The 22107-nt window shown below is 38.2% G+C and overlaps 1 protein-coding gene across 3 annotated transcripts in view; it reads right to left on the reverse strand.

Annotated features, from left to right (window-relative positions):
• CD99L2 (CD99 molecule like 2) overlaps nucleotides 1-22107 on the reverse strand; it is a 131983-nt gene that overhangs the window by 47075 nt on the left and 62801 nt on the right. Inside the window, exons 2-4 of one of the 3 annotated variants that reach the window (XM_034949818.3) lie at nucleotides 17231-17293; nucleotides 2557-2628; nucleotides 1415-1489 (exon numbers count right to left, since the gene is read on the reverse strand). In XM_034949818.3, coding sequence (XP_034805709.1) covers nucleotides 1415-1489; nucleotides 2557-2628; nucleotides 17231-17293 — 210 coding nt within the window. The remainder of the gene's footprint in view (nucleotides 1-1414; nucleotides 1490-2556; nucleotides 2629-17230; nucleotides 17294-22107) is intronic. The other 2 variants (XM_034949819.3, XM_034949820.2) reach the window with 2 other exon arrangements.

Genomic DNA, 22107 nt, shown 5'->3' on the forward strand with positions numbered 1-22107 from the left:
AGTTGAGAATCAAGGGTCATTTTGTCAAAAAAGTTTTGACACTTAAATGGCTGAACTTCAGCAGCGCAGGGAAACCTAGAAAATAACTGAACATGGTTTTAAGCTACTAAGTTTATGATAGCATGTTCAGCAGCACTGGAAAACTAACATGAGGAAGTTAAAAATGTTTTAATTGTATGAGAGCATGACCTTTTAATATTTTCTAACAAAACAGGAAGTACATTTCAAGCATTTATGTGGCACATGGAAATACAAAAGTTGACATAAAAAAACAGCTTTATGTGATTATTTCCATTCTGAGCAGTATGAGCCAGTCCTCTCAAAGAAGATTTTTTCCTTGAAAAAGTGAATTGAAGAGTAATTAATCAATATTTAAAGATTTTTTAAAACCAACTATGGTTTTGCCAACTTTAATATCTGTTAGATGTTTTCTTGAAAATGAATGAGCCTGTCAATTTAAAGAAACCCACTCATGGTATTTGTTGCCAATGATAAGATTTCAAGGAAAAGTTAGAACTTCAAAAACATCTTTTTCTACCACTGTGAGTTTAACAGTTTCCCCAATGCATATTTTTTTCAAATGAGATGGGTGATGATATGAACAAATATGACTTTCAGTTTTACACAATGACGCATGGCATTACTTGGAAGCTCGAAAAACCTCAAGGCACTAATATTTTCCAAATGACCAACATGCAATGTTACAAAACCATGAATGGGTAAAAGATCCATTGAAAGGACAAGACAGTCCCACGGAACCAAGTGTGGGAAGTTCACTGATAGAGTTTCACACTCCACACTATGCTTAACCTGTAAGAAACAACCGCTTTTGTTGGGGCCAAGTTTTGGTGTCCTATCCGAGAAGATTATCCACAAGGATCTGAAAAGTCTGTGAAAATATTCCTCCCTTTCCCCACTGCCTATGGGTGTGAGGCCAGATTTCCTTCATATACTTCAACCAAAACATCTCACGATGGAATAAAGTGCCTGTGGGAAGCCAGCTGCTTCCATCCAGCCAGACATGAGAGAAATCTGCAAAAATGTAACAGCATGCCGCTCTCCTCAATATAAGTTTTTGTCTTACCAAGCATAGTTATTTCTCATAAAAATGTTATTTATGTTAAATGTATGGGTTGAGTGTTGTTCATTTTAGATTAATAAAGTCTTTCAGTTTTAAATTCTAAGATGATGAGCATTGGTAAACGTGACCCACATAAACAAAAATCTCTTGAGATCTCAATGATTTGGGGAGTCCTGAGACAAAAAAGGTTTGAGAACTACTGTTACAGGGTTCTCCACTGGCTTGAAGTGCCTCCACCTCTGCCAAGCCCAGACTGACTCTGGCTCTGTGGGATGTTGATGTTGTAATTAATGAGACAGAATCCTGTAGTAGTTTCAACCAGCAAAGAGTTACCTCTTCCTCCTATACCCGGTTTCCTGCGGCCATCATCTTGATCATCCAAAGCATCAGCCAAGTCCAATCCACTACCTTCAGTGGGCCCCAAAACATAAAGGAAACAGCCAACTGATTAACAACTGGGTATAAGATTCCAAAATAAGCAAAATGCCCATGGGTTCAACTGATCAGTACCAACAATGGGTTGAGACAAAGAGACTTATATTGGAATCCGATTCTGTGTACAGACATTGATAATGAAAATATCTGCAGGATAGAAAAAGTTACTACTTTCTGACTTTGCAGTATACCACCAGTTTTTCAATTAATTTATATTCCTAGGTATTTTCTGCTTAGGCTAGCAGTCGGACCATTTTAACAATATACTCACTGACTGTAGGTATTAACCCAAAATTCAAAACCAGGTACACAGAGTCCATAAAGAGGACAACCAAAAGGGAGAGGTCATGTGGTCATGAAGCACCCCTTTGAATGTGGAAATGTGAAGAAATGAGGGCAAATCATAAAGCAGCAGTGACTTTCTTGCATCATCAGTGTCTCTTCAGAAGAAAGGTAGCTCTCTACCGCACAGAACGTATTATCATGCCCCCGACTACTGGTAACAAGTTGCTGGATGGGAGCAATGACTGGGATCCCAGCCACATCGTCACATTTTTCTTTACATCAGTGAAGATGTCTAAATCGTAAAGTGGCCCATCTGAAGAAAGGGTCAAGTGACAACAGTAAAGAGTTGTTAAGAAGAACCAAGTCCCAAAATCCTTTACTGAAAGATGACACTGTAAAATAAATGCCATTCCAAAATGTTCCATCTGCCTAAAGAAAATGCTTGATTAGCTTCATAAAACCTAAACAATTACATTTTCCCTGATTTTAGAAAATGAAACGGCTAAAAAGGGGAAGAAGTCCAAATGCATTTTCCTCTTGAAATTTTCCCAGGCAGGACTTTTCATAAAAAACACAGAAGGCATAGTGATCAGCCAGGTATGTACTCTATTAAGTTAAACTCAGTGTTCACATGGACGCCTTGATTGTTTCTGCACACATGGGGCTTAAAACTATAGGTAGTTCACTTGCATGCTACCCCAGAGGGAACTCCAGAGGGCCCTTCCTCACTGCCCTCCTTAAGGCAGCCACATTACCTGGAGGTTTTGCCAGAGCTCTGGTGGTTCCTGGCCTATTGGTTGTGGTGGTGGTGGTGTGGTCCCATGGCTCTAAAAGGGAGAGGGAGGACAGCAAGGGGAGCACGTTTAGTAACAAAACACAGCAGCTACTTTATGACTTGGGGAAGTCACATTGTGAGTAGAATATCCTTGTCTTGGTCCTTGAGGCCCCTTTAGCTAGGAGCTCCAGAGAATCACACTGAAAAGGATGACAAAATGATATAGGTTTAAATGAGATGAGTTCTGCTCACTTTTCTTTGGAGGCTGAGGGTGGTGAGGTGGACATGGTCTCACATGTGACCTGGTGATTAGTGAACCTGGGCTTGCGCCCAGATCTGCTGGAGATGGCACGTGGTCCAGGGAGTTCCACAGCCTGAGCATGATCCTTGAGGGCTCCAAGCCTTGGTTCCACAACTATCAACCTGGCACTTTAAACATAGATAATCCTGCTGAGGGATAGACTGAGGTTACATTCCTAGTGGAATATGGGAGTATTTCATAAACTGAAAGTGGTTACAAGACATGCACACAATATTTTATATAAGTGTAGAACACTTTTACACCGTTGGTGGGACTGTAAACTAGTTCAACCATTGTGGAAGTCAGTGTGGCGATTCCTCAGGGATCTAGAACTAGAAATACCATTTGACCCAGCCATCCCATTACTGGGTATATACCCAAAGGACCATAAATCATGCTGCTATAAAGACACATGCACACGTATGTTTATTGTGGCACTATTCACAATAGCAAAGACTTGGAACCAACCCAAATGTCCAACAACGATAGACTGGATTAAGAAAATGTGGCACATATACACCATGGAATACTATGCAGCCATAAAAAATGATGAGTTCATGTCCTTTGTAGTGACATGGATGAAATTGGAAACCATCATCCTCAGTAAACTATCGCAAGAACAAAGAACCAAACACCGCATATTCTCACTCATAGGTGGGAATTGAACAATGAGAACACATGGACACAGGAAGGGGAACATCACACTCTGGGGACTGTTGTGGGGTGGGGGGAGGGGGGAGGGATAGCTTTAGGAGATATACCTAATGCTAAATGACGAGTTAATGGGTGCAGCACACCAGCATGGCACATGTATACATATGTAACTAACCTGCACATTGTGCACATGTACCCTAAAACTTAAAGTATAATAATAAAATAAAAATAAATAAATAAAAAAATAAAAAATAAATAAATAAAAAATAAAAGTGGTGACCCCAAGAAGCTTGCAGCACACTTCTGGGTCCCTTAAGTTGTATTATATAAGTAATTTAATAAAGACAATGAGCTAATTGACGATTAAAAAAAATTATCCAAATAAAGTTAACATATTAAGATCCTCAAAAGCAAATAAAAATTAGCAAATAAAAAAAATAAGTGTGGTTACTACTGGAAATATTAGGTCTTTTGAGCTCAACCACATTCCTTTAAAATTGTAGATAACTTTCACAAGAATTATACAATGTGCATGAAGTTTTTCCAATAGTTTCTTTTCATAAACATCAAGACTATGTTGCACATATTCTCACTATTGAAAATATCAGAGAAAAAGATGTAAGGAATGGGAAAGGCAAAGGTGAAACAGGTTTAGCTTTGAATACAGCAAGTACCCAATAATTATTGACTATTCAGAAAACAAACAGCAAAAATAGAAATAAGTTGAGGTCAGGTGTAGTGTCATGTGCCTGTAGTCCTAGCTACTTGGGAATATCAGGGAGGAGAACTGCTTAAGCCCATAAGTTTGAGGCTATAATGCACTATGATCATGCCTGTGAATAGCCACTGCACTCCAGCCTGGGCAACAAAGCAAGACCCCATCTCTAAAAGACATAAGTTGAAAGTAAAAGAACGGAAGAAGATATACTATGCAAACAATAACCATAAGAGAGCTGGAGTAGCTATACTAATATCAGATAAGATTTACATTATAACAAAAATTGTTAATGGAGTCAAAGAGTGACAATTTATAATTATTTATAATGATGAAAGGATCAATCCAAGAGGAAGACATAATAATTTTAAATATATATGCACCTAACAACACAGCCCCAAAATACATGAAGCAAAAAATTACAAAATTGAAGAGAACAGATGATTTAACAAAAATAGTTGGAAATTTCAATATCTTCTTTTCAATCACAGAAGAAACAAGTAGGCATATATATATATATATATATATATATATATATATATATATGACTTGAACAACTTTATAAACCAACTAGACCTAACAGACACCTATAGAACATACCACCCAATAGCAAAATACACATTCTACTCAAGTGCATGTGAAACATTCTTAAAGGTAGACCATATGTAGGTTACAAAATAAATCTCAATAAACTTAAAAAGACTGAAGCCATACAAATTATGCTCTTCAGCACAAACAAATTATGTTCTTCAGCACAACAGAATGAAAGTAGAGATCAGTTTCAGAAGGGTATTTGGAAAATTCACAATTATATGGAATTAAAGAGCACACTCCTAAACAACCAATAGGTCAAAAAAAACCACAAGGGAAATTATGAAATACTTTGAGATCAATGAAAATGAAAACACAACATACCAAAACTTATGTGTTACACTGAAAGCAGTGCTTAGAGGGAAATTTATAGCTGTAAATGCCTACATTAAAAAAAGAGAAAGATCTCAAATCGATAACCTAAACTTTCATTTTAATAAACTAGAAAAAGAAGGCTTTGCAGACACTGCCATCGTCAACCCCGGTCCAGTCCACTGTGTTCTTTGACACCGTCGCTGTCTAAGGTGAGTCCTTGGGCCAGGTCTCCTTCAAACTGTTTGCAGACAAGTTCCAAAGACAGCAGGAAACTTTCATGCTCTGAGCACTGGAGAGAAAGGATTTGGTTATAAGGGTTCTTACTTTCCTAGAATTATTCCAGGGTTTATGTGCTAGGGTGGGGACTTCACATGCCATAATAGTAATGGTGGCAAATCTAACTACCAGGAGAAACTTGATGATGAGAACTTCAACCTGAAGCATACAAGTCCTGGCATCTTGCCCACAGCAAATGGTAGACCGAATACAAATGGTTCCCAGTTTTTCATCTCCACTGCCAAGACTGAGTGGTTGAATGGCAGGTATGTGGTCTTTGGCAAGGTCAAAGAGGCCATGAATGCCACAGAAGCCATGGAGCACTTTGGGTCCAGGAATGGCAAGACCAGCAAGAAGATCACCATTGCCAAATATGGACAACTCTAATAAATTTGACCTGTTTTATCTTAACCACCAGACTATTTCTTCTGTAGCTCAAGAGAGCACCCCTCAATCCCATTTGCTCTCAATATCCTATAATCTTTGTGCACTCACTGAAGCTCTTTGGGTTCCATATTTTCCTTATTCCCTTCCACGTCTAGCTGGATTGCAGAGTTAAGTTCATTATTATAAAATAAAACCTACATAACAATTTTAAAGAGTAACTAGAAAAAGAAGAGCAAACTAAACCTAAAGCAGGCAGAGGAAGAAAACACCAAAGATTATAGCAGAAATAAAATGAAAGAGAGAAGAGAAAAATAAAGAACAAAAGAGGAAAGATCTCTTAAGATCAACAAAATTGATAAACTGTAGAAGACTTACCAAGATAAAGAGAGAGAAGACCCAAATCGCTAATTTCAGGAATGAGAGGACATTACTACTAACCTTAGAGAAATAAAAAAATTATAAAGGAATATCTTGAACAATTATAATCCAAATAAATTCAATAACCTAGATGAAACAGATAACTTCCTATTAAAACACAACTACCTAAACTGACTTGAGAAGAAACAGAAAATCTGACTAGACTTATAGCAAGAGATTGAGTCAGTAACCAAAAACTTCCCACAAATAAAATTCTGGAACCAGAAGTCTTAATTGCTGAATTCTACCAAACATTTAAAAAAGAACCAACACCAATTAATCTCAAACTCTTCAAATAAGTAAATAAACAAACAAACCAAGAGAAGAGAACACTTCCTAACTCATTCTATGAGGCCAGTAGTATGTTAATACCGAAGTCAGACAAATACACATAAAAACTACAGAATACAGTTATGAAAATAGAGGCAAAAATCCTCTTATGAATGTAGAGGCAAAAATCCTCAATAAAATACTAGCAAACCAAATCCAGCACCATATTAGGACTGACCATGACCAAGAGGGGTTTATCTCAGGAATGTAAGAGTAGTTCAACACAGTAAAATCAATCAATGTACTATCCCATATTAATAGAATGGAAGGAGAAAAAAAAAAAGATTACCTCCATAGATGCAGAAAAGGCATTTAACAAAAGTCAACCACCATTTCATGATAAAAACACTCAATGAATTAGGAATAGAAGAGAATTTCCCATTTTGTTCTGCTTACTTCATCAGAGTCTACTCTCTATGTGCTTTTTAATGATAATTAGGCTTACTCTATTGGATTTTTAAAAGCATTTAGATGGTTTATTTTGGCCTCATCTGTTAACTTCCTAGAAATAAAAGAGAATTTCCTCAACCTGATAAAGGGCATCTGTGAAAAATCTGCAACTGACAGCATACTTACAGGTGAAAGACTAAAAGCTTTTTTCCTAGAATCAGCAACAAGACAAGGATGTCCACTCTTACCACTCTTACTCAACATTGTAATGGAAGTTCTAACTACAGCAATTAGTCAAGAAAAAGAAAGAAACTCTTTGAGATTAGAAAGGAAGAAGTTCAACTATCTCTATTCACAGATGCTATGATTTTATATATAGAAAACCCTAAAGAATCCACACCAATAAAAAAACTATTAAAGCTAATGAGTTCAGCAAAGTTGCAAGATATAAGATCAACATGAAAATCAGCTGTATTTCTATACACTAGCAATGATCAATACAAGGAGCAAAAGAAGAAAATAATTTCATTTATAATAGCAATAAAAAGAATAAAACTGTTAGAAATAAATTTAACCAAGGAAGTATAAAGACATGTACACTAAAAGTTACAACACACTGTTAAAAAATTAAAGACCTAAATTAATGGAATGAAATCCTACATCCATAGATTACAAGACTCAATACTGTTAAAATGGCAATATTTCCCAAATTAATCTGCAGATCCTGTGCAATCCCCATCAAAATACCAACTGCCTTTTGTGCAGAAATGGACAAGCTAATCCTAATATCCACATGGAATTGCATGGGACCCTAAATAGCCAAATCAATCTTTAAAAAAAGAGCAAAATAGGAGTCACACCTCTCAATTTCAAAACTTACTACAAAGCTACAGTAACCAAAATAGTGTGGAACTAGCTTAAGAATACACATATAGATCAATGTTATAGGATTGAGAGTCTAGAAGTAAACCTTCATATTTATGGTCAATTGATTTTCAACAGGATGCCAACACCATTCAATGGAGAAAGGACAGTCTTCTCAACAAATGGTGCTCAGACAGCTGGATAACCATATGCTAACAAAACTGGACCACTACTTCTCACCATATACAAAAATTAACTCAAATGGACCAAACATCTAAATATATGAACTAAAACCACTCTTAGAAGAAAACATATGGGTAAATCCTCATGACCTTTGATTTGGCAATGGATACTTAGCAATGACATGCAAAGCATGGGCAACAAAAGAAAAAACACATAAATTACACATTAATCAAAATTTAAAATTTTTGTGCATCTAAGGACATTATCAAGAAAGTGAAAAGACAATCTACAAAATAGGAGAAAATTTGCAAATCATACATATGATAAATGTATAAAGAGATCATTAGTCATTAGTCTTTAGGGAAACGCAAATGAAAACCACAGTGAGGTCCCACCTCACAGCCACTAGGATGGCTTTCATTAAAATAAATAAATAAACAAGTTGGCAAGGATGCAGATAAATTGGAACCCTCATACATTACTGATGGGAATGTAAAATGCTTCAGCCACTGTGGAAAACAATTTGGCAATTCCTCAAAAAGTTAAACAGAATGACCATAGTAACCAGAAATTCTACTCCTAGGTATATATCGAAAAGAATTTAAAACAGGTATTCAAATAAGTACGTGTATATAGCATGTTCATAGTAACATTATTCACAAGCTAAGAGGTGGAAACAACCAAATGTCCATCAACTGATGAGTGGATAAACAAAATTGTGGTATGTCTACACAATGGAGTATTACTTAGCCATAAAAAGGAATGAAGTACTTATACATGCTACAACATGGAAGTGCCTCCAAAACATTATGTTACACAAAAGAAGCCAGGCACAAAAGGCTACATGCTGTCCAGTTCCATTTATATAAAATATCCAGGATAAATTCACAGATACAGAAAGTAGGTTGGTGGTTATTTGGGGTTGGGAGGATAAAAGAATAGAGAGAAACTGCTTGATAGGTAAGGGATTTTTGCTGTGAAGTGATGGAAATGTTTTGGAACTGGATAAAGGAGGTGGTTGTACAACATTAAGAATATCCTAAAATGCCACTTAATTGCTCACTTTTAAATGAAGGGTAAAAGATACAAAGTAGCAGATATGTAAGATGAACAAGTCTAGTGATCTAATGTAAAACATTGTACTGTATTCGGAATTTTTGCTAAATGAAATATTGCTCTTCTTGTCCAACAAAAAAAATGGGTAATTATGTGAAATGATGGATATATTAACTTGCTTCACTAGAGTAACTATTTACCAAGTTATATATGTGTCTCATAATATCATGTTATATACCTCAAATATACACAATAAATTTTAAAAATAAAATGGTTAATTTTACATTGTATGATTTTACCTCAATAAATTATTTTTTTAAAGAAGGATGTCTGATATGGTTTGGCTGTGTTCTCTCCCAAATCTCATCTTGAATTGTAGTTCTCATAATCCCCACGTGTCATGGGAGGGACCCAGTGGGAGGTAATTGAATCATGGGGGAGGTTACCCTCATGCTGTTCTTGTGATAGTGAGTTCTCACAAGATTGGATGGTTTTATAAGGAGCTTTTCTCCCCCTTCACTCTGCACTTCTTCTTGCTGCTTCCATATGAAGGACATGTTTGCTTCTCCTTCCACCATGATTGTAAGTTTCCTGAGGCCTCCACAGCCATGCTGAACTATGAGTCAATTAACTCTCTCCTTTATAAATTACCCAGTTTCAGGTATGTCTTTATTAGCAGCATGAGAATGGACTAACACAATGTCTTAGTCTTTTTTCTGCTGCTTATAACAGAATACCTGAAACTGGGTTGGTTGGTTGGTTATTTATTTATTTATTTATTTATTTTTGAGGCGGAATCTCACTCTGTCGCTCAGGCTGGAGTGCAGTGGTGCAATCTTGGCTCACTGCAACCTCCGTCTCCCAGGTTCAAGTGATTCTCCTGCCTCAGCCTCCCAAGTAGCTGGGATTACAGACATGTGCCACCACGCCCAGCTAATTTTTGTATTTTTAGTAGAGATGGGGTTTCACCATGTTGGCCAGGCTGGTCTCAAACTCCTGACCCCAAGTGATCCACCTGCCTCACCCTCCCCAAGTGCTGGAATTACAGGCGTGAGCCACCACGCCCAGCTGAAACTGGGTAATTTATAAAAAAGAGGAATTTATTTCTTACAGTCATAGAGGATGAGAAGTCCAAGGCTGAGGTGCTGCATTTTGTGAGTGAGGGCCTTCTTGCAGGTGGGGACTCTCTGCAGAGCCTCAAGGTGGCACAGGACATCAAATGCCAAGTGGGGCTGGTTGCTAGCTCAGGTCTCTCTTTCCCTTCTTATAAAGCCACTAGTCCCACTCCCATGATAACCTACTAATCCATTCACCTATTAATCCATGAATGGGTTAATTCATTCATGAGGGCAGAACCCTCATGACCCAATCACCTCTTACTCAGGAGGCTGAGGTGGGAGGACCACTTGAGCCTAGGAGTTCAAGTCTAGCCTAGGCAACATAGCGAGATCCTGTCTCATTTGTAGAAAAAAAAAGAAGAAGAAGAAGAAAGAAGAAGAAGAAGAAGAAAGAAGAAGAAGAAAGAGAAGAAAGAAGAAGAAAGAAGAAGAAGAAAGTAGAAGAAAGAAGAAGAAGAAGAGGAGGAGGAGGAAGAGGAAGAGGAAGAGGAAGAAGAAGAAGAAGAAGAAGAAGAAGAAGAAGAAGAAGAAGAAGAAGAAGAAGAAGAAGAAGAAGAAGAAGAAGACCTTGCCTGTCAATACTGCCACATTGGGAATTAAATTTCAACATGAATTTTGGAGGGGAAAAACTTCCAAACCATAGCAAGGGGGTTGTTGCAGTTAGCTGTTTTAGTAAAAACTGTATTTGGAAGTTGAGGATATGGGAAGTCTTTCCCTTAAAATGATAATGTTTGCACACTACTGCTTAGGAAGATTTTGGGTACCCTAACTCATACCTCACTGTGAAGACCACACACCCCAGTGAATGGATATTTATGGTAAGAGAACCACATGTGATAACCTGTAGTCATTATGTATGTGTATCTATGTATATATTTAATCTATCTCATCATCAGTTTAGAGATAATTTTGTCTCTAATTTCCATTTGACTTTGTACCAGTAAAATGCAAGAGTACAACTTGTCTAAATGAGTTTGTTTATGTATAATTATATTATGATATAGATAGGTAAAAAAGAGGAATTACTGAAACCATTATTTGAGCAAGTTCCAGAAGAGCAATTGCCACTTATGTAAATATTAGCTTAAAATTTGCATGACTCAAACAACTCTTGTGTAAAAGTATTTGTTTATCTGTCTTAAAGAAAATTAACTGACCATAAATATAAAGGTTTCTTTTCAGACTCTCAATTCTATTCCATTGACCTATGTGATGCCAGTACCACACAGTCTTAATTACGGTACCACATAGTTCCACACAGTCTTGATTACTTGTGCAGTTGTGCCCTGCAATTCCAGTTCTGGAAATGTCTCGTTTCTCTGAAGATCTGCAGGTGCCATTCAAGAGACAGCAGTCCCTACATGCATGTGGAATCAGTTGTTCTGTCAGAGCCCAAGCTTGTATTGATGTAGAACAAGAGCTTCAATTTATGCACATTTTTAGAAACTATTAACTACAGATTTTTGTGTTGTAAGTCTTTAAATGGGATTTCTTATTCGTAATTGAGATGAGAAGAGTCTACTTATCAAGGACTAAGAATAGTAGGTCAACTTCATCAAAACACTTAGCTCCTAAAATAAAGAGACCCATTTCTGTGAAGCTTTTCTCAAAATGACAAACTCAGAAAAAATTCTTAGCTGCTCAGCAAATGCTTCCAGCAATATGGCACTCTGACCAGGAGTGATTCTCTGTAATATCGTGCTGTACCGAAACAGTAAACAAAACAGGGTGGGTTCCCCCAGGTGTGGCTTAATAATGGTAACTGCTTGGTCTGAATGTATATGTCCCCCCCACCCAGCCCCAAATTCATGTTGAAACTTAACCCCCATACTGATGGTATTCAAAGGTGAGGACTTTGGGGAGGTGATTAGGTCACAAAGGGCACCGTTCTCACAAATGGGATTAGTGCCCTGATAAAAGAGGCTTGAGGCAGCCCTTTTGCCCCTTCTGCCATGTGAGAACACAGCTAGAAGGCACCATTTATGAAGCACAGAGCAGCCCTCACCAGACACTGAATATGCCAGCACCTTGATCTTGGACTTCCCAGCCTCCAGAGCTGTGAGCAATATATTTCTGTTATTTATAAAGTATCTAGTCAAAGGCATTTTGTTATGGCAGCACAAATGGACTAATACAGGGCCCATGGTATTCCCAGGGAATGGGGACATTCATAAGAAGCTTTATTTGGCAGAATCAGAAGTGTGTTCCCCCATGAGATGATTACACACACAGAGAGAAAGGAAGAGATGGTGAGAGTGGTGGAGGACTCTGAAAGCAACATGGATGAGCCTTGAAAACATTACACTAAGTGAAAGCAGCCAAACATAAAGTCCACATATTGAATGATTCCGTTGATATGAAATATTCAGAATAGGGAAGTCCATGCAGACAGAAAGAGATTAGTGGTTGCTTGGGGGTGAGGGGTGGAAACAAGAAGAATTGGGAGATTGGGAAGTGATAGGTAAAGGATACAATGTTTCTTTTTGAAGTAATAAAAGTGTTCTAAAACAGACTGTAGTGATGGTTGTGCAACCTTGTGAATATACTAGTAAGATCCTGTGTGATCTGTCCCCTGACAACTTCTCTGTCTTTTCTCCAACATTCTCCAAACTCCAGCCACACAGGCTGCCTTCCGGGCCACAGAGTAAGCCTGACTCTTCTCTGCCTCAGAACTCTTACAGCTGATCTCTTGGCCTCGAAGGCTCCTTCCTCACTTCCTTGCACATTACCTCTCCTCAGAGATGCCTTCACCACTTAATTTTAAAGTAGCTGCCCCTAATCTTGGGCGCTTGCTATTCCATCACCCCCTTGAATTTGGTTGAGAGTACTCAGCAATATCTGAAAGTATTTTAGGTACTGTATGTCTCCTTCCAGAGAAAACAATTCATAAGGGCAGTGACCTCTTCCACATTGTTAGGCCTAGCACCTAGCAGCAAGCCGGCACTCAAAAAACATTGGTGAATAAATAAATAAAGGTCATTTACGATACAATCTCTGGCCTAGGTGGTTCAGGGGTTTTTAAAACAAGCAGAGGAATGCACAACGTGCAGAGAAGAACATTCTCTGCAAGATAAGTATCTGGACCAAGGTGAGGTGGAGAGGCCTATCTCTTTGAAACCTCAGTTACGAGAAACATAAGCTAAGATAGAAAAAAGGGTGGCAGCATGATGTGGTCTTGTGGGCTGTCATTCAAACACATACATCACATACAGGTGGTTCTAGGGGTTCCCAGAGACACTGGCTGATGGGTGCTGATGAGGAAGATCAGATGGGTCAGCACAAGACTCAAAAAGGGATTTTATATATTAAAAAGTCCCTGTCGATTGGAGGTATGATATGCTGAGATTTTAAAAGTTCCCATCAAGAAGTTGACAAATTTATTGAAAGTCTATTTATATTTATCAAGTTTGTTTTGGTCCTGTTTGTTTTGGAGATGTTAAATGATTTCATTAAAACCATCATTGCTAATAAATTAAGTGTATTTATTTTCCTGGGGATCTAAGAGGACACCTGCATGCAGAGGACAGCATGAATATCCAGGAAAGACCTGAGAATGCCCAAACCGCTCACCTCACACTGTACACAAAAATTAACTTCTAAGAGACTTATACTTCCAGGTTTATGATCAATTTGGAGTTAATTTTTGTGTATGGTGTGAGGTAACGGTCCAACTTCATTCTTTTGCATGTAGATATCCTATGGTCCTAAGCACTGTTTGTTGAAGATTGACTGTTCTTTTCACTTTGAATAGGTCTTGGTGTCTTTGTCAAAAATCAACTGACCATAGATCTAAGGGTTTATTTCTAGACTCTCAGTTCTATTCCATTGATCTCTAGCCAGTAGCCTACTATCTTGATTATTGTAGGTCTATAGTCAGTGCTACAATTGATAAGTTCTCCATCATTTTCTTGTTTTTCAAGATTGTTTGGCTATTCTGAGTCCTTTGAATTTCCACATGAATTTTAAGGTCAGCTTATCCACTTCTGCAAAAAATCCATCTGGGATTTTGTCAGGAATTGTGTTGAGTTTGTCACTCGATTTAGGTCTGCTTGACTCTTACACCACAGGCCCAGCCACAGTCAGTCCTTCCAATTAAGTCAGTCAAAGAACAACAGTAAGGCTAATGCTTACTGAGCACTCACCTTGTTCCAAGGACTGTGCTGAGTGCTTCACATGGCTCCTCCCATGTCATCCTTACAGTGATCCTAGGAGGTAGGGCTTCTTATTATCTTCATGTAAGAGATAAGGAAACTGAGGTGCAGACAAGTCAGGTGACTTACCCAAGGTGACAGTTCAGAAGTGGCAGAGGTAGAGTTTAGACCCAAGAAGTCTGACTCCAAAGCCCTTGACTTTCTCAACTCAATATATAATACAAAGAGATCTTAATAAACCCATTTTTAAAAGGCAAGCAATCTGGCAGAAAAATGGGGGAAGAATGTGAACAATTTACCAAAGAGGCAAATGCAAATGGCCAGTAAATATATGATGCTCCATTTGACTACAATCAGGGGAATGCATAATAAGCAATGAGATATTATTTTGTCCATCATATTGGTAAAATATTTTTATTGATAAAATTCAGTGTTGGCGTGGGTCTGGGAAAACAGGTACTATTATAACAACATCAGTGACAGTGCATAATGGCAAATCCACTTTGGAAAACAATTTGGCAGAGTTTTTTATAATATAAAAAACACATATCTTTGGTCCTAGCAGTCACACTGCACTTAGGCACAAAGGACATGGACAAGAATGTCCACTGTAGCCCTATTTGTAATTGCATAAAAAGGAAATAAACCACGTGTCTGCCAGTAAGGAAATGGCAATACAGGTCATGGCCAAATCCACACTACTGGAACGCTGGCTCCACAAGGCACAGGTTTATGTGTGATTTGTCCATGGCTGTAGCCCCAAAGCCTAAAACAGTAACTGATACACAGCTGGCACTCAGACATTTACTGAATGCATACTATGGCATACCGTGCAGTGCTTAAAACGAATAAGGGATGTGTGTATATATATATGTGCACATATATGTATGTGTATATATATTATATATCTATAAATATATATTTCCTTATTTGGAAAAAGGATCTCTGCAGATGTAATTAAGTGAAAGATCTCAAGATGAGATCATCCTGGATTATCCAGGTGGGCCTTAAACCCACTAACAAGCATCTTTGTAAGAGAAAGGAGAGAGACACAGAAAGGGGAACACCACGTGACAACAGAGGCAGAGATTGGAGTGATGCAACCACAAACCAAGGAACACCTAGAGCCACCAGAAGTGGGGAAAGTCAAGGAAAGATTCTTCCCTAGACCCTTCAGAGAGAATGCGGCCCAACCAACACCTTGATATAGAACTTCTAGCATCCAGAACAGTGACAGAATAAAGTTCTGTTGTTTTAAGCCATCCAGTTTGTGGTACATTCCTAAGGCATCTGGAAAAAACCAACCTAGACATGTTCTCTAAGGACTTCAATACACATTAAATGAAAGAGCCTCACACCTGTTAACATTAAAAAAACAAAAAAAAAGACCAAACAATTTCTATCTATAAATGCACCTAACAGCATTGAAAACTAATTGGGATCAACATGCCCCAAACTGACTACAGTAGTTCTCATGTCAGTTAGAAGGGAGAAGGGTCAAGGGAAACCTTGGCTTTACTTTATAAGCAGTTATCATTTTTTAAAAGAATGGTTTAAGGAGGCCAGGCATGGTGGCTCACACCTGTAATCCCAGCACTTTGGGAGGCTGAGGCGGGCAGATTGCCTGAGCTCAGGAGTTTGAGACCAGCCTGGGCAACACGGTGAAATCCCCTCTACTAAAATACAAAAAACTAGCTGGGCGTGGCGGTACGCACCTGTAGTCCCAGCTACTCGGGAGGCTGAGGCAGGAGAATTGCTTGAACCTAGGAGGGGGAGGTTGCAGTGAGCTGAGATTGCGCCACTACACTCCAGCCTGGGTGACAGAGTGAGACTCTGTCTCCAAAATAAATAAACAAACAGATAAATAAAGTTAAAAAATGAAAAAAAAAAGGAAAATTGATAACAAAGCTTAGCATTTGAGAAACTACACAGACTCCATTTTAAGAAAAGCCATGACTAGGTGTGGTGGCTAATGCTCATAATCTCAGTATTTTGGGAGGGCAAAATGGGAGAATCACTGAAGGCCACGAGTTCAAGACCAGCTTGGACAAAACAGTGAGATTCTGTCTCCACAAAAAAATTTAAAAATTAGCCAGGTGTGGTAGCACACACCTATAGTTCCAGCTACTCGGAAGGCTGGGATGGAAGGATCACTTGAGCCTAGGAGTTTATGGCTACAGTAAAGCTAAGATGGTGCCACTGTACTCCAGCTTGGGCAATAGAGTAAGATCCTGTGTCAAGAAAAAAAAAAGCCATTATAAAATCAATCTAAAAGGAGAAACAAATCTTTTATTCACTTCAAAGTGCCTTTTTTTCTGAGTTAAGGAAGACAGCCCTTGGAGGCCACTGCTGATATGTCACACCAGTAGGGGCTATGACTTGAGCTACAGAAAATGATATATCAGTTATCACACATTGTTAGGTATTCTTAACAAAGGATTTAAATATTCAAATTTTATTTTAAATAATACAACCATTTCTTTTCTTTTCTTTTCTTTTTTGAGACGGAGATCTTGCTTCATCACCCAGGCTGGAGTGCAATGGTGTGATCTTGGCTCACTGCAACCTCCACCTCCTGGGTTCAAGCAATTCTCCTGCCTCAGCCTCCCGAGGAGCTGGTATTATAGGCATGCACCACCACACCCGGCTAATTTTTGTATTTTTAGTAGAGATGGGGTTTCACCATGTTGGCCGGGCTGGTCTCGAACTCCTGACCTCAAGTGATCCTCCCACCTTGGCCTCCCAAATTGCTGGGATTACAGGCGTGAGCTACCGTGCCCGGGCACTATCCATATTTCATCTGATCAAGTAAAATATATTGTTTTTCTTGCGCATATATTCTGAGTGGATGACACACATTAATCACTATTGTTTGTTTTTAATAGTTTATTTGATTTACTACTCACGCTTTACTGAGGAAGTTTCTTTCACTGCATCCTCCAGGTTAAAATCATCAAAGTCCCCAGATCCTAAAAATTAAAAAAAAAATTAAACTATCTTTGCATAAAACAAAGTAATAATGAAATATCCTCTAGAAATGGTCATCTCCCTTTAGAAAGTGAAGGAATAACAAAAGGTATTCCATGCAAATAGAAACCAAAAGTGAGTGGTGGTAGCTATACTTACATCAGACAAAATAGAGGCCAGTATTCTTAGCAAACTACTATAGGAACAGAAAACCAAGTACCACATATTCTCACTTATAAGTGGGACTAAATGATGAGAACACATGAACACATAGAGGGGAACAACACACACTGGGGCCTATTGGAGAGTGGAGGGTGGGAGGAGGGAGAGGGTCAGGAAAAATAACCAATGGGTGCTAGGCTTATTACCTAGGTGAGGAAGTAATCTGCACAACAAACCCCCATGATACAAGTTTACCTATATAACAAACCTGCACATGTATCCCTGAACTGAAAATAAAAGTAAAAAAAAAAAAATAGACTTTTAAAGTCAAAAACTGTAAAAAGAGACAAAGAAGGTCATTATATGCTAAAGGGGTCAATTCATTAAGAAAGTATAACAATTGTAAATATATGCACACCCAACATTGAAGCACCTAAATATATAGAGCAAATATTAATAAATCTAAAGAGAGAGAGAGACTGCAATGCAATAATAGTAGAACACTTCAATACCTTACTTTCAACATTGAACAGATCATCTAGACAGAAAATCAATAAGGAAACATTGGACTTGAACTACACTTTAGACCAAATGAACCTAACAGATATTTACAGAACATTCCAACCAACAGCAACAAAATACACACTCTTCGCAAGTGCACACGAAACATTCTCCAGGATAGATCATATGTTAGGCCACAAAACAAGTCTTTACAAATTTAAGAAGACTGAAATCATATCAAGTATCTTTTCTGACCAAAATGGCCAGAAACTAGAAATAAACAACAGAAGAAATCTTGGAACACTCACAAATATGTGGAAATTAAACAATCAACAGGTCAAAGAAGAAATTAAAAGGAAAATTTAAAAATATCTTGAGACGGCCAGGTGCAGTGGCTCACGCCTGTTATCCTAGCACTGTGGGAGGCCAAGGTGGGTAGATCACTTGAGGTCAGGAGTTTGGTACCAGCCTGGCCAACATGGTGAAACTCTGTCTCTATCAAAAACTACAAAAATTAGCTGGGTGTGGTGGTGCATGCCTGTAATCCCAGCTATTCATCTCAATAGATGCAGAAAAAAATCATTTGATTCATTCAATAGTGAAGAGTTAAAAGCTTTTCCTTTAAGATCAGGAACAAGACAACAATGCCCACTCTCACTACTTCTATTCAACAGAATAAGTTATATCCAGAGCAGTTAGGCAAGAACAAGAAATAAAAGGCCTCTCTGTAGGAAAGGAAGAAGGTAAATTGTCTCTGTTTGCAAATGACATGATCTTATGTGTAGAAAAACCTAAAGACTCCACCAGGGCCGGGCGTGGTGGCTCACGCCTGTAATCCCAGCACTTTGGGAGGCCGAGGTGGGCAGATCACGAGGTCAGGAGATCGAGACCATCCTGGCTAACACGGTGAAAACCCGTCTCTACTAAAAATACAAAAACAAAAAATTAGCTGGGCATGGTGGCGGGTGCCTGTAGTTCCAGCTGCTCAGGAGGCTAAGGCAGGAGAATGGCATGAACCCAGGAGGCAGTGCTTGCAGTGAGCCGAGATCGCGCCACTGCACTCCAGCCTGGGCGACAGAGCGAGACTCTGTCTCAAAAAAAAAAAAAAAAAAAGACTCCACCAGAAAACTGTAAGAACTGATAAACAAATTTAGTAAAGTAGCAGGTTACAAAATCAACATACAAAAATCAATAGCATTTCTATATTTGAACATGAACTGTCTGAAAAAAAAGAAAACAGTCCCATTTATAATAACATCAAAAAAGAAAATACTGAGTAGCAAACTTAACCAAGGAGGTGAAAGACCCGTACCTCCTAACCTGTACCTTGAAAACCATAAAACAATGATGAAAAATGAAAAACACAAATGAAAATATATCCCATGTTCATGTATTAGAAGAATATTGTTAAAATGTCTATACTGACCAAAGTGATCTACAGATACGATGTAATTTTTATCAAAATTCCAATGTCATTTTTCACAGAAATGGAAAAAAATCCTAAAATTTGTATGGAACCAGAAATGACCCCCAATAGCCAAAGCAATCTTGAGCAAAATGCACAAAGCTGGAGGCATCACACTTCTTGATTTCAAAATATATTATAAAGCTATTGTAATCAAAACAGCATGGTACTTGCATAAAAACAGACACATGAACTAATGGAACAGGATAGAAAGCACCAAAATAAACTCAAATATTTACAGTTAATTGATCTCCAACAAGGACAGTCTCTTCAGTAAATGATGTAGAGAAACTGGATATGCACATGTGGAAGAATGAAACTGGACCCCTATCTCATACCATATACAAAAATTAACTCAAAATGAATAAAAGACTTAAATGCAAGACCTGAAACTGCAAAGCTACTAGAAAAAAACACAGGGAAAAAGTTGCACAACGTTAGTCTGGGCAACCATTTCCTAGATAAGACTCCAAAAGCACAGGCAACAAAAGTGAAAGTAGACAAATGAGACTGAATAAAACTAAAAAGTTTCTGCACAGCAAAGGAAACAACAGAGTAAAAAGACAACCCATGGATTAGGAGAAAATATTTGCAAACCATACATCTGAAAAGGGGTTAATATCCAAAATATATAAGGAACTCAACTCAATAGCAAGAAAACAAATAACCCAGTTAAAAATGGGCAAAGGCAAAGGAGCTTCTCAAAAGAAGAGATATGAATGGTCAACGGGTATATGAAAAAATGCTCAATATCTCTAATCACCAGGGAAACACAAATTAAAACCAAAATGTGGGCTGGGCACAGTGGCTCATGCTTGTAATCCCAGCACTTTGGGAGGCCAAGGCAGGCAGTTCACGAGGTCAAGAGATTGAGACCATCCTGGCCAACACGGTGAAACCCCGTCTCTACTAAAAATACAAAAATTAGCTGGGCGCGGTAGCATGTGCCTGTAGTCCCAGCTACTCGGGAGGCTGAGGCAGGAGAATCTCTCGAACCAGAGATGCAGAGGTTGCAGTGAGCTGAGATCGCGCTACCGCACTCCAGCCTGGTCACAGAGCAAGACACCATCTCCAAACAAAACAAAACAAAAACAAAAACAAACAAAAATGTGATGTCATCTTACATCTGTTAGAATGGCTATTATGAAGAAGACAAATGATATTTGTTGGTGAGGATATGGAGAAAAGGGAACACTTGCACAAGTTGTTAGGAATGTAAATTAGTATAGCCATTTTGGAGAATGGTATGGAGGTTCCTCAAAAAAACAAAAAATGAAATTATCATATAATTCAGAAATCAGTCCCAGTTCTGTGTGTGTATTAATATCCAAAGGAATTGAAATCACGATTTTAAAGAGATATCTGTACTCCCATGTTCATTTTGGTTTTACTTACACTATCAAAGGTATGGAAGCAACCTAAGTGTCCATTAACAAATGAATGGATAAAGAAAATGTGGTACATATATAAATGGAGTACTATACATCCTTTAAAAAGAAGGAAATGGAGTACTATACATCCTTTAAAAAGAAGGAAATTCTGTCACTCATGACAATGTGGATGGAACTGAAGGACATTATGCTAAGTGAAATAAGCCATGCACAGAAATACAAATATTGTATGATCTCACTTAGATGTGGAATCTAAAAAAGTTGATCTGACAGAAATAGTAGAAAGGTAGCTAACCAGAGGCTGAGAGGAGGGAGAAGTATGGGGAAAGGGAAAGTGTTGATTAAAGAACACAAAGTTTCAGTTAGACAGGAGGAATTAAGTTTTAGCAACCTATATGCACTGCATGGTGACCACAATTAATAATAATGTATTGTATATTTTAAAATTGCTAATAGACTTTTACAATTCTCACTACAACAAAATAAGTTTGTGAGATAATGGATATGTTAATTAGCTTGAATGAATCTTACTACACACATTGTACCCTATAAATACATACAAAGATTGTTTGTCAATTAAAAATAAATGTTAAAAATTATTTTTATTAGCCCAGCATGGTGGTGCACGCCTGTAGTCCCAATTACTTGGAAGGCTGAGGAAGGAGGATCGCTGGAGGCTAGGAGTTTGAGGTTACAGTGAGTGTGTATTGCTCTCTAGCATGGGCAACAGAGTGAGGCCCTGTCTGTAAAAAGCAACGATAACAAAACAAAGATTTTAAAATTTAACTGTCTTTGTATGAAACAAAATAATACTGAAATTCTCTCCTGAAATGGTCATGGCCCTTTAGACAGTGTCATGAATGTAACTCCACAAAAGGAAAATCTGTCAAAGCCACCCAAAGATATACTGAGCTGATAGCCTTCCTCAAACAACCTATCTATCCCCACCAAAAATAAAAATTAAAAAATAAAAACAAAACAAAACCCCAAGCTTCAGTCCACTAGAATGTTGAAGGCTCAGGTGTTTCGAACATGAAGTACTATCTCACAGAAAACCTTCTCCATAGAGAAGTAAGAGGGGTCATTGGAGCCCACAGCTCCACTGATGAGGGGCCAAGTTCTTCCACCCCACCCCAGGTCTCACAAAGGCTACTCTATACTTTGTCAATCCAGGGTACCTTCTCTCCAATCCCCAGTACCCCACCTAGACTAGAGGCTCTGGCTAATCACACATAACTGAAAAAGCTCTGGGGAAAAGTTTTTCACAATAGAATTTGTCCTCACAAGTGGACCCATC

This window comes from Pan paniscus, chromosome X (genome assembly GCF_029289425.2).
Source record: "Pan paniscus chromosome X, NHGRI_mPanPan1-v2.0_pri, whole genome shotgun sequence".
Lineage (NCBI taxonomy): Eukaryota > Metazoa > Chordata > Mammalia > Primates > Hominidae > Pan > Pan paniscus.